This window comes from Octopus bimaculoides, chromosome 19 (genome assembly GCF_001194135.2).
Source record: "Octopus bimaculoides isolate UCB-OBI-ISO-001 chromosome 19, ASM119413v2, whole genome shotgun sequence".
NCBI classification, from domain to species: Eukaryota; Metazoa; Mollusca; class Cephalopoda; order Octopoda; family Octopodidae; genus Octopus; species Octopus bimaculoides.
The window spans coordinates 54140286-54153751 of NC_068999.1; the positions used below are offsets into that span (position 1 = coordinate 54140286).

The 13466-nt window shown below is 34.4% G+C and overlaps 1 protein-coding gene across 1 annotated transcript in view; it reads right to left on the reverse strand.

The window, feature by feature from the left end:
* LOC106875428 (Na(+)/H(+) exchanger beta) overlaps positions 1–13466 on the reverse strand; it is a 61102-nt gene that overhangs the window by 10259 nt on the left and 37377 nt on the right. Inside the window, exons 9-16 of the mRNA XM_014923576.2 lie at positions 10596–10671; positions 7801–7871; positions 6481–6592; positions 4462–4543; positions 2960–3055; positions 1606–1727; positions 777–859; positions 129–257 (exon numbers count right to left, since the gene is read on the reverse strand). Of these exons, the coding sequence (XP_014779062.1) occupies positions 129–257; positions 777–859; positions 1606–1727; positions 2960–3055; positions 4462–4543; positions 6481–6592; positions 7801–7871; positions 10596–10671 (771 nt within the window). The remainder of the gene's footprint in view (positions 1–128; positions 258–776; positions 860–1605; positions 1728–2959; positions 3056–4461; positions 4544–6480; positions 6593–7800; positions 7872–10595; positions 10672–13466) is intronic.

The following is a 13466-nucleotide window of genomic DNA, read 5'->3' on the forward strand; positions in this document are numbered from 1 at the left end:
ATATACATATATATATATATATATGATATATATGTATATATATATATATGATATATATATAAAGTTTCATGAGATGACTGTGGACAGAGGACAGAAGTAACTTCTGGTAGAAAGCCGATCACTCTTACCTGGATGACAACATTGAAAAGTATAATCATCAATACAGTTGTGAGGAACATACCACGTAGAGATACATGTTCCTCAGAAAGTTCTAGTGCCAAGGAGAATGCCACACCACCACGGAGGCCTCCATATGACTGAAATAAAGAAATATAGGAATTTAGTATAAACATAAATACACACATACGTGTATGTGTGATAATGGTGATGATGATGATGATGATGGTGATGATGATGATGATGATGATGATGATTATGACGATGGCTGTCAACTTATGACCAAGGAAGACCATCACTGACCATTGCCTATAAAAAACGTCAGCAGTGCTTCTGCATGAGGTTATTGCACCAGCAGTTGGCTTTACCTGGGTTTGCATTAGTGGTGCCCTCTTAACTGGGCATCAGGTAGCTGTCTCACTGGTGATTGCACAACTGAAAATCACAGAACCTCACAAACCCTCTCCACCTGACTGACATGATAGAGGGTTAAGCCAGGGCAAGCTATCCAGTGTCAATTTTGGGTTGCAAGTTCAGGAATGTGACAGTGCCATGATATGAAGTGCAAGTAAAAGATCCCCCAAATGTTCAGTGACATGTCCTGCATATCTGGTTTTCTAGAGACCAATAGATTACTAAAAACAAAAAAATATACTCACCATTACTAGCTGTTCTTTGAGAGAGAAAATTTTCATTCTTTCACCATGGAATTTATTGATAAAATAGGAAAAGACAAGTGTAACTAGATGAAGAAAAAAAAAAGAAAGAAAGAAATTAAAGTTTCTTTTATCATTTAAGGTTTTTATATAATCATAAGTTGTTGTTGTTTACCACTAAGTTTACCCTGATCCAACAAACCTATGTTAAATGTTAATCTATGACCAAAGGTGACCATCCCACCTTAGTTTCAAATATCTAGAACTTCATCATTCAAAGTATTGTTTCTGTTTTGAAGACAGTAGGGTTTCTTTATCTTTTACTTGTTTCAGTCATTGGGCGGCAGGTCATGCTGGGGCACCACTTTGAAGGCTTTGCTTCAACAAATTAACCACAATACTTATATTTTTCTTAAAGTCTGGTATTTATTCAGTCTGTCTTTTTTTGCTGAACTGCTAAGTCACAGGTATTTACGTTTGGTGGATTTATTCAGCTGGCAGTAACTCTCAAGTGCTGTCATAATATTGATTTCAAATTTTGGCACAAGGCCAGCAATTTCGTGCGAGGGGATAAGTTGATAACATCAGCCCCAATGCTCAACTGGTACTTATTTTATCAACCCTGGAAGGATAAAAGGTAAAGTCGACCTTAGTGGAATTTGAACTCAGAATGTATAGATAGACAAAATGCCGCTTACCATTTTGCTTGGCATGCTAATGATTGTGCCAGTTTGATGCCTCAGGTGTTGATATAATATTAAACTAAATGTTAATTAGTAATTATAATACATTTTGACAAGCCATATTATGAGGTGAGACACAAAAATCTTACTCAGTGTCCTTGAGAAGATGCAAGCCACCAGACTCCAGATTATAAAACCAACATTCCATACATGTCTGGTCCGAGCTACAGAAATGCCCAAGAATACGAATATCACTAATTCCGCTGCCAGCCTGCAAGAAAATGGTTAAATCATGTAAGATATATAAGATAACAACAGCAAAAGACAGAAACTGTAGCAAGAGTGTAGCTGCTGCTGCTGCTGCTGTTATTGATGTTGTTGCTGCTGTGGTTGCTAGTGTTTGTTATTGTTACTGCTGAGTACCTCCAGCAGGGCTGATGCTAAGAAGTGCAGGACCCAAATAGAGAATTGTCAGTGGGGCCTTTTATTCTACACAAGCTGAAGATTGAAGTATGCCAGTCCTGGCCAAAAAGCATTGAGGGCTTGAGGTCCTACCTTTAGCCACAATGATATCCTTGAGCATGTATGCAGGGCCCTCTCTTGGCAGGGGCCCAATTTGAGCAAATCTGTCAAACTGGTTTCAAACCAGCCCTGCCTCCAGTCAGGTATTGAGCTGACAGAATTGTTAGCATGCTGGGCAAAATGCTTAGTGGAATTTTGACCACTGAAGTCGATTTTGCCTTCCATTATTTTGGGTTTGGTGAAATAAGTACCAGTTGAATACTAGGGTTGATGTAATTGACTTACTCCCTTCAACGAAATTGCTGGCCTTGTGGCAAAATGTGAAACCAAAATTAAGGTCCTGCCTGGGTGAAATTTGAACACATAATGTAACCAAATACCATCAGGTATTTAGTTCACTACTGAAACTTCCACTCACCTACTATTTGACTAGTAAAATCTCTGGTTGTAGATAGTTTAAGGTTAGAGTTACAGGTATGAAACATTTTAGCACAGCTGTTTTGGTACCACCTATTTGGTGTTGCTGATTTGATATCAATTATTTGACATCAGACATTTCAGTGTTTCTCTCATTCTATTCCTTCCTATCCCACATCCTTCTTTTTATGTGAGTGGGTATATTTGTGTTTACATGTATGAAGAGGAGGGTGTATTCAATTAATAAATTGTAATGTTTCTCTCTCTCTCTCTCACACTTTTTACACACACACACACACACACACACACACACACACACACACACACACACACACACACACACACACACACACACACATTATATGTATCATTACATTCTTTTCGTGTTTTATTTCCTGACAGTAGTTATATTATAAAGTATCAAAAGTTTTGATGTACATCTTCTATTGACTTACTACCACAATTCCTCTGTATAAGTACTGATGTTCATAAGATATTTTATTCAGAGGTAAAAGAAATTAATTAAGTTTCTTAAAATTTGGGATATGAAAAGATTCTACTTACCCTATTGTTTTGATGATGAATTTTAAATTAGTTCGTGATTTAGGGTTGATATTGTGGAAGGCATATTGAGCTTGGAACAGGCCACATACAATCATACTGAAATAGAATATATAATAATGTATGTATGATATAACACAGTAGCACTCAATGAGGTGTATAACAGCATATATGTTATGTATAAAATGTAGAGTGTGTACAAGACAGTTTGATAAGATTGTGTGAATAACCTGGAATGCATAATACCATTTTGTGCTACTGTAAAAACATACTTCCAAAAAATATTTCCAAGACTCTAAAGGAGCTTTTAAGGTTCTCCAAATGAGAGAGAGATCTCTCTTTGATAAGATACATCTTGTCATTTAGGACAGCTACCAATGAGCCACAAGTTTACTTGATCAAAGCTGACCTGGAATATAAGTATTACACATGAAAAATAGAATCTCACTGACAAAGCGTAAAGCAAGATGAATATAACATAATGCGTTTAATATAATGTTTATAATGTGTTGATGTCATTGCTTAATCTCAGATCAGCATTAATCAAACAAATCTATGGTACACCTGTAGTTGTCCCAAATGACAAGATGTAACTCATTGACCATCTGGTGTTCTAAATGCAACATACATTCACTTAGCTACATTGTCAAATACCTCCACTTAGCTATATTGCATACTATGGCATGCAGTGGTTAATTGTATAGAATACAATGTGACAGTTTGGGCATATTTTACTCAATTTGCTGTCTAGTCTACTTCTGCACATCTACAGATTCCGGTGGTGACTTCAGCAAAGGCAGGCAAAGTGGAATCATCAAAATCATAGCAATTGCTATTTCTCTACACTTTTTATTCAATGTGGTGTGTATAACAGAACATATAACAGATGATGTATAATATTGTATCACAGAATATATATAACATAAAACATGTGTAACACAGTGTATATAAGATTGTAAGCCTCATATAACACATGCACAACAGAGTATATAAGGTAGTGCATACAATATAAGTATATATAACAGTGCATATAAGTGGTGTATACAATATAAAATGCATATAACATAGTGTATATAACATGATACGTGCTTTATAAAGCATGTATAACACATTGTATGTAACATAGCATGTATAATATAAAGCATGTATAGCACATTGTAGATAACATTGTATGTATAATACAGAACATGTATTATATATTGTGCATATCATGGTATATATAATACATTTATATAACACAGGGTATATAAGGTGGGGTGTACTGAATAAAGCATAAATAATACATTATACATTCCATAGTGTGCATAATATAAAGCATGCATGATACAATTCCATACATTGAGGTATCTATAACATATAGTATATATCATAGTATATATGACTCATTGTAGATACCATGATGTATACAATATACAGTATATATAGACATATCATGGTGTGTATGAGTATTTTCCAAAATATAAATATCTTGAGAAATGTGTAAAGTATAGAGTGAGTTATCTCACCATATAATTCCTGACAATTCAAATGACTCAGCTAAGACATAGGACAGGTAGGCCGAAATTATAAGGATGGCTGGTTCCAACACTAGAGGAAAAGAGGAGCAAATGTAGGGCATTGTGTTAACATTACTGGATATAACATACCACAGCAGGAACAAAAAAATATGAATATAAAATCTTGTCACTGTTATGTACACACACACACACACACACACACACACACACACACATGCACACACGCATATATATATATATAATACTATCCAAATCACGTCCTCACTTTGTTGTTTTTTTGTTTTTTTGTTATTGTTTTTTTGAACTATATATATATATATATATATATATATATACACATACACACACACACACACACACACACATATACAGGGGTTGGACAAAATAATGGAAACACCTTAAAATTTCAAACAAATTTATTCTAATATGGGGTAGGACTGCCTTTGGCAGTAATTACTGCTTGAATTCTATGAGGTATGGACTCGTACAAAGTTTGAATTGCTTCCAAAGGAGTTTTTGTCCATTCTTCAGCTAAAATAGTCTCCAGTTCTTGTAGTGATGATGATGATGGATGATACTGACTCCTTACTTGTTTTTCTGAAATGCATCACAAATGTTTGATAATATTGAGATCTGGGGACTGTAGTGGCCAGATAAGATGTTCAGCTTCACTAGAAATATTGCATTTCCCTCCGGAGACAGTTTCACAACCATAGGATGAATTTGATCAGATAAAATGCTTAAATAGTCTTGACTATTAGTTCTGCCATGAAGGGAAACTATTGGGCCAGCAGATTTCCCAGATCATCACAGATCCTCCTCCATGTTTAACAGTTGGAAGAATGCAGCCTGGGTCAAATGCTTCTTTTAGCTGTCTCCACAGATATACTTGGCCAGTGATTGGAAATAAGGTAAAGGATGACTCCTCCAAGAAAATAACATTCTTCCACTGCTCTAGGGATCAATTCTGTAGGTTTTACTCCACTCTAAACGCTTTGCAACGTTTGTTTTTGAAAGTAGAGGGTTTCTGATTGCAGCCCTCCCTTAAATCCAGCTTTGTGTAGCTCCCGGCAAATAGTTTTTGTGGAAACTGGGTTCTCGAGGTGGTCATTAAGCTCTGCAGTAATTTTGGGAGCTGTACTTTTGTGATCCTTTCTAACAATTTGTGTAAAAGTTTGACAGTCCTTATCTGAAGGTTTTGGTTTTCTTCCAGAATTTTGTTTCGACAAGGAGGCTTTTCCCTCTTTCTCAAAGACTGTCATTACTTTCAAGACAGTACTTCTTAATACACCAAACATTTTGGCTGTTTCCATTACGCTAGCGCCTGCCATAAGAGCAACAATTTGACCTCTTTGAAAGTCCGATAGATCTGTTATTTTAATGAATTTTAATTACCTTTTTCTGATGATATCTTAAAAGAAACAGCAATATTAGTAAAACATATTAAGCAACGATAATAATAAATCAAAAAAACATAAAAATAAACAAACTTTTGATGGTTTTATAGATATTTCAAAATTATGATACTAGGTATTTCCATTATTTTGTCCAACCCATGTATATATATATATATATATATATATATACCAATATCAAACTGTGATACTGCATGACCTTTCTTGACCAATCACAGCCCATCTACTGGTGATACCATCTAACTTTCTCCAACTCATCTCTCATTCAAATTCCCAATGGCTGAGGATAAGCATCATACTTTGAAACTTATAGTGCCAAGCAATTTGAATAAAACTGTTTTAATCCATACATATATATGTATGCATATGTGTATGTGTGTGTGTGTGAGTGTGTCTGTTATATACATATATATATATATATATATATATATATATATATATATATATATATATATATATATATATATATATATATATATATATATATATATATATATAACAATTAAACATGTGTATAACAATAACATACATGCATATAGGTGTGTGCATATGTTATATATATATTTATGAATAAATGAATATGTAAACATACCATGTTTGACATAGGTGAACTTGCAGGCCACTGTGGAGAAAATACCAATCAAAGAACCCATCAAAGAACTAACTCCAGCACTAACGATGAACTTGAGGAAGCCAAAACCAATCTAGCAGAAAAGACCAGTCAAAGATACAACAACAAAAACAAATATTGATATGATTAAAGCACAAATGAGTGTTTAATGGAATGGTATAATGGTAGAAGGATAGAATGACTGAATGATAGAATGGACGAATTTGGCCAGTGGTAACTTTCTAGCACTGACATAATGTTTAAACTTAAAGTTAATGCTGACAACATGTCTAGACATGCCATATTATGAGGTAAGGCAGACAGACCTTATTCAGTGTCCCTCAGAGGATGTAATACATAATTGTATTGCTATGCAATACTATGTAATACTATTACTGTACTATACAATGTATTATTGTGTAATACATTCTTAGTAATATTATGCTATAATGACAACACAATACTGTATAATATTTGCAATACTATAACTTATTTTCTGCCCTCTATCTCTTTGTATAAATTTGGTCATTCAGGGATTGCTGTCTTGTACTGTAGGGGATGATGGGGGATTTTGATGGCTAATAAGCCTAATTCTTGCTCTAAACTGCCTAATGCAAGAATTACATTGGATTGTAGGTGCTGGTTGGAGTTGGATTGCTCTGTCTTTCCTATGATGTGATTTCATTCTGATATTCATTCTTCTGATTTCTTAAAAATGATATATTCCTGCCTCAGTGCATTGGTTGGCTGTCATTTCCCAGGAATTTTGGTTTCCTTCAATTGGTCTTTGTAGTGTCGCAGAAGGCACCCATGAGTGTATACCCCATTGCTCAGTTCCCCAAATAGGAATATCTTTGGGATCCTGTTTTCCCCCATGTGAGTCCCATGGCCTGCCCAGCTGAGGCGCTGCTTGATGACTGTAGCTGCCCTGCTAATCTGCCCGGCTCCCTTTAGTATATCAATGTTGTTAACATAGTCTTCCCATTCAATGGTCAATATAATCTAATATGATACAATGCTATACAATACTATATAATACTTTTTGATACTATTGAGTATTACATAACACTATGTAATATTATGGACTAATATACTGTTTTAGCCTAAATACTATGAGGTCTGTACCAAGAGAATGTATATCTTTGACTAAAGTACTAGTATAGCTTGAACACATAACCTTTTGGTTCTGTGTGCAGTCCCTGTAACATGGTTCATAATACCAATGGTCATGATGATGATGATAATGGTAAGGGTGGTGGTGGCATTAGTGAGAAAGCAGACAAATGTCCAGAATCACCTTACATCTTTACCGGTAATTTCCGGCATCTGATGGAAGTTTTCCATAACTCGGTACAGAACCACACTGACACCATCTAAAATAGATATGAGGACATAAAATTATGCTTACAAGTATTGATCACCATTTACAAAAATATAGACATCTAACCATGTTACATAAACATAATTTACAGCATATAGACAACTACACATGGTGTGTATGTATGAATATATATATATATATATATATATATATATATATATATGTAGGAAAAAACTTCTTAAAAAAGCTTAGTAACATACTTAAAAACTGTATTAAGTAATTTTCATAAAGGCTTTCAAATATATATATATATATATACACACATACATTTTACAGTTTGCAGACAACTAACAATAAAGGGATGACTTCACGAGGTATATACACACAACATGTAGTTTATAGACATCTAACCATGGTATATAAACATAATTTACAATTTATATACCATGTGTGAATGGTATATAAATATGATTTACAGTGCATAGACAGCTACTCATGGTGTATAAACATAGTTTACAGTATATAGACATGTATACATGGTATATAGATGCAGCTTACAGTTTTCAAACATTTTAGAAAAGGCATCATCAGGTACTGGATTTTTCCCTCTTCTTTAGATATATTATGTAGGGCATAACTAGATGCATTGCAATATTTCTTTACAATAAGGTGGTGAGCTGGTAGAATTGTGAGCACACTGGGTGAAATGCTTAGTGGTGCTTCATCTGTCTTCATGTTCTGAGTTCAAATTCTGCCAAGGTCGATAAAATAAGTACCAGTTGAAGACTGGGGTTGATGTAATTGACTTACTGCCTCCTCCAAACCTGCTGGCCTTGTGCCAGAACTTGAAACCAATATTTCCTTACAATGTTGCTATGGCTGCATGATTATTGCTATGCTTTTGTGTTGCTGTATTTTTATGTTGTTGTTATGACTTTGTGATTAAGAAGTTCACTGTGCATCTCTGTAAATGACGGTTCAGTTCTGCTGTACTTCAAATATTGGTCAAATATTTTATACCTTAGCCTCAGTTCAACCAAAACCTTGAGTGGAATTTGCCCATTACAATGAATTGGAGGTTCTGGAAGCATAATATGTCTGAGCATGACTTCAAACCCCAGGAGTAGGGGCCCTGGGTCGGGAATTCCAGGGTTTTGAGAAACGTGGAGATACCTCTTAACCATTATTGTTCCCAGATCTATTCTGTGTCCAAGGCTTGAGTTAATTAGCATGCCATGGGAAAATGTCCAAGTACAAACTCTCACTACTTTGTGAGTGCCTTGGGAAAGGGAAAAGATAAGGGAATCAACCTCGACTGCAAATCAAGGTGTGGAGTCTTTTAGGCAGCCTAGTGTCCTAGTGTCCACCCAGCTGGCAATTTCAGGGTAGGTGGGGCTCTCCAGCCCTGTAAGGTAATACATCTAGGAGAAGGCCTCTCCAATGTAAAGCTTACAGCTTGCTAGTCACTGCAGCTGTCTTAGCCTGCTGAGCCATTGAAGTCAGACTTACAAGTCTAAAGAGTGGGATCTGATTACATGGACTGACTTTCAGTTTAAAACTACTTAGTGTAAGCAGGAAGAAAAGCCCTGCAGTATCAAAGATCAGTTTACAGAGCCACTTGAGGGCATGACACCCTCGTGATCTAAGGACATGAAGAAGCTGTCATCACACACACAACTAGTCCCTCAGGCAGTCTGGTGCTCACGTTGACACCCTCTTGGCAACTGTGGCGCTGGTGGAGCTTTCTAACCTTTAGTAATATCAAAATATAGTAAAATAACTGACCACATGAATTAGTAGTATTAAAACACATTGAAATACTGATCATATATGTAGATAGGATAGTCATATTAAAATATATTCAAATTCTGATTGCATGTGTTTTAGTACATTTTCTTTTGTTCTCCTTGGTTAACCTTTTGGTTAATATTGGGTCAGTATTGGGTCAAGCATTTCTACTGATCAGTAAACAGAATAGGAGCAAAGTACACACCTAATTATCTAAGTCTTTTGTCTTACATCTTTGACTTACTTATTAATCACTGATATAATTAAGTATTGAAATTGAATAAAACATTGATTGTAATGGCATGTGTATTTCAAATGGCAAATATGACTGCATTATAATTAGTACACAACAATAACTACAACAAATAATTTGACACTAAATCCCTCGCTAAACACTGGATGTAAAACACAACTGCTATTATATTCGATGCCTTGTTAGTTCTTTGTTTCTGTGCAACGGTTAATTGCATCAGAGTTTATTGACACATATCAATAGCCTGATCACCGAAGATGGCGCTCTGCCAGTGCCTCAGCCACGACAACTAAAACAAACTAAACAACCAACGAAAGAAGTAATACTCAAAATCTAATGCCAGTATAATGGTGTACAGATAACAATGGTGGTCGATGTAAGAAGTAATGGTGGTTACTATAACAGTGTACAGGTGATTGTGACCACAGTAATAACATAATAATTATAGTGAAATATCACAATCTCTTTGGGATATTTGTTCTGTTCTGTGTTAATCATACCTCTGTCACTTTTTCATCAAAAAAGGTGGTGAATCAATGACTGTTTAGTTGGAGATGTGTTAAAAATACTGTTATTGTTTGCCAATTCTGACATAAAAAATATAAAAATTGCATCAATGTATCTGTGGAACCCCAGCATACAGAAGACTGAGCTAAAGTAAGAATTAAGCAGAATAATCTTGTACTCTTAAGAAACTAGTGGTAACAAGGGTTACAAGAATGTTAATTCACTTACCATTCAAAAGGGATTCTCCAAAGACTACAATATGCAAGGGTTTATTGACTCCCAATTCGGAAAACACAGCCAAAACCTTATGGAAAGAAAAAGTGATATAGATATGCTAGAACAAAATATATTTTAAAATATATCCAAATATTCAGCAAAAAAAAAAATGAAATATTTCAAATAACTTAGGCGTTAGTGGCATGATTAAGAAATGTACTTTGCAACCATGTGGTTTCTGGTTCAATCCTAGTGCATAGCATCTTAGGCAAATGTTCCCTACAGATTTTTGTCAATGTTACCAACAGTTGAAAGAATTCTTAACATTTTTACTGGCTTGAAATATTATTCTTGTTCCCAAGAACACTGCTTGGAACCGATAATGATTTTAGAGAAATGTATGTATAGTTTGTATATGAACAGCTTAGCCTTTCCAATAAATGGATTCTGGCCATGTAGAAGGACAATTTCAGTGCTGTAGATATCAAACTAGAAATGCAGAATCTAATTACAAATATAGAAGAAAGAAAAATTTTGACTTTGTGCCTCAAAGCGCAGAGGTCTTGCTGAGAAATTTGAAGAAAATTGTGAAAGAAGTGAAAAAGTGAAGAAAGAATTTAAATGTTTTTATGAAAGTTGTCTCTCATATCTAGACCAATAGAAAGAAAACTTTGAACAGTCATAATGCTTTGCTTGGTTAAATTCTGGAGACATATTTTAGTCCACCAACACATCATACAGGATTAAAAATTTTTTCTAACAACTTTGAAAGGATGAAAGGATAAAAGTTGGGTAAAAACTCAGAGTACCAAGGGTTACAAGAACTACAAAACATTTCATCCAACACTCTAACAAATCTATCGATTTATTACCTAAGCAGCAACAATAATACAACAACCACAACATCAGCAACAACAAGAATAATGAACAAACAGGTTGCATGAACTAGTAGTCTTGTTTGTCCACAATAAAGAATGATGTGGCGGTTTATTTTTAAACATCTTAAAGCCACCAAGAAGTTTGGACTTTGTCATAACAGATAGTGAATATGACACCTTTGTGAAAAGTAGACAAATAAATGAATAAATAAAAATCAATATATAAAATAAAGAAAGGAAGAAAGAACCCTCATGGGATGACATGGCAGAATGTTTTAACTAAGCAACTTCATTAAATTACCATCAAATTTTGTTGTTTTCCTTTTTATTAATTTCTTTTAAAGCTTGCGTCAAAATGTGTTTGTTTTCTCCTTAAGTCCATTGAGAAATATTTATCATTTGCTTACTATGCAAAGGTCAGTCTTTCTTATCTAACCACTTTGATTATATTATTCTGTTCTTAAAAACACGGAGTGATTTATATACATATATGCTAGCAAACACACATTATATAAGAATATATATATTATATAAGTATATACATTTTATATAGGTGTACACACACACACACACACACACACACACACACACACACACACACACACACACACACACACACACACACAGAGTAATGAAGGAAAATTATCCTTAAGTACTACCATAAGTTTGAAAATGCGAAGTGCAAAGACAATTTAAGAGGGGGTTTCAAAGCAATCCACTCATGTGACTTACCATCACTTGAACTAGAGACAAGTTTGAAGTAGATAGAGAATGTCCACAAGAAATTTTCCAGAAGATTGTGGGCAATGACTAGCTCCACAAACTAAGAAGGTTACTAGAAACGTATTACCAGAATCCAAGAAAATCTGTTTGGCAAGCAAGATGTAAAATAGGAATTTCAAAATCAAGTGTCCAACTCATTTTGAAGTGCTGTCAGTGAAAAGGTTACATTTCAAGAATAGTCCATGCTCTTAATGAAGATAATCCAGACTGAAGTGGAGTTTTGCAAATGGTACTTGGAGAGATGTGTAGAAGATGTACATTTTCCAACAAAGGTTGTTTAAAGCAATGAGACCACACTTAACCCTTCAGCGTTTAAACCAGCCATATCTGGCTCAAATATCCATCTTGTTTCATGTTCAAACTGACCAAATCCAACTTCTCCCACCTACCTTACAATGTCATTCAAAAAATAAACTGTCGCATCATCAAAAGTTCAAAGCTATGAAATAATGCATGATTAACTCAAAACGATATGAGGGGAGAACTGTTTACCATTAATTCAGAAACTGGGAGTGGTTTACCATTATTAAAAGTGCTAAAATGGGATGTGAGTTGACATTCTACTATAACTGCTTGCTTACCTGCATAACTGTTTATGTCATAAGATGACACAGCATGTTGCAAAGGTTAGTTATCAGCTACTGATTGTCTGTGTATGTGTATATATATATATATATTATATATATATTATAGATATATTATATATATATTATATATATTATATATATATATATATATATATATATATATATATATATATATATATATATATATATATATATATATATATATACATACATACATATTTATACAGATTTAATCTTTAATTAATACCTACCTACCTGCTCAAGGAGAAGCCACTTCTAGCCGCTTCAGAACGGCAGTCACAAAATCACATTCAACAGCAGCTGAAACTGGAATTTTAGTGGCATACCAATTTAAGTACTCAGAGCGCGTACCTATTAGTTTGAGTTACTCTGATGAAAACACACACATATATATATATATATATATATAATTGTATACATATATACTGACAGGGACTGTAATCATCCAGGTGCTTTCGGGTGATTACGGCCCCTGTTAGTATATATGTGTACAATCATGTGCTTTGACTAAAGCATTAGAGCAGTTTTATAGCTTTCCTTTTTGGTAACACATTGCACACTGCTGTCTATATTAAGTGTTGATATGTATGTATGTATATATATATATATATATA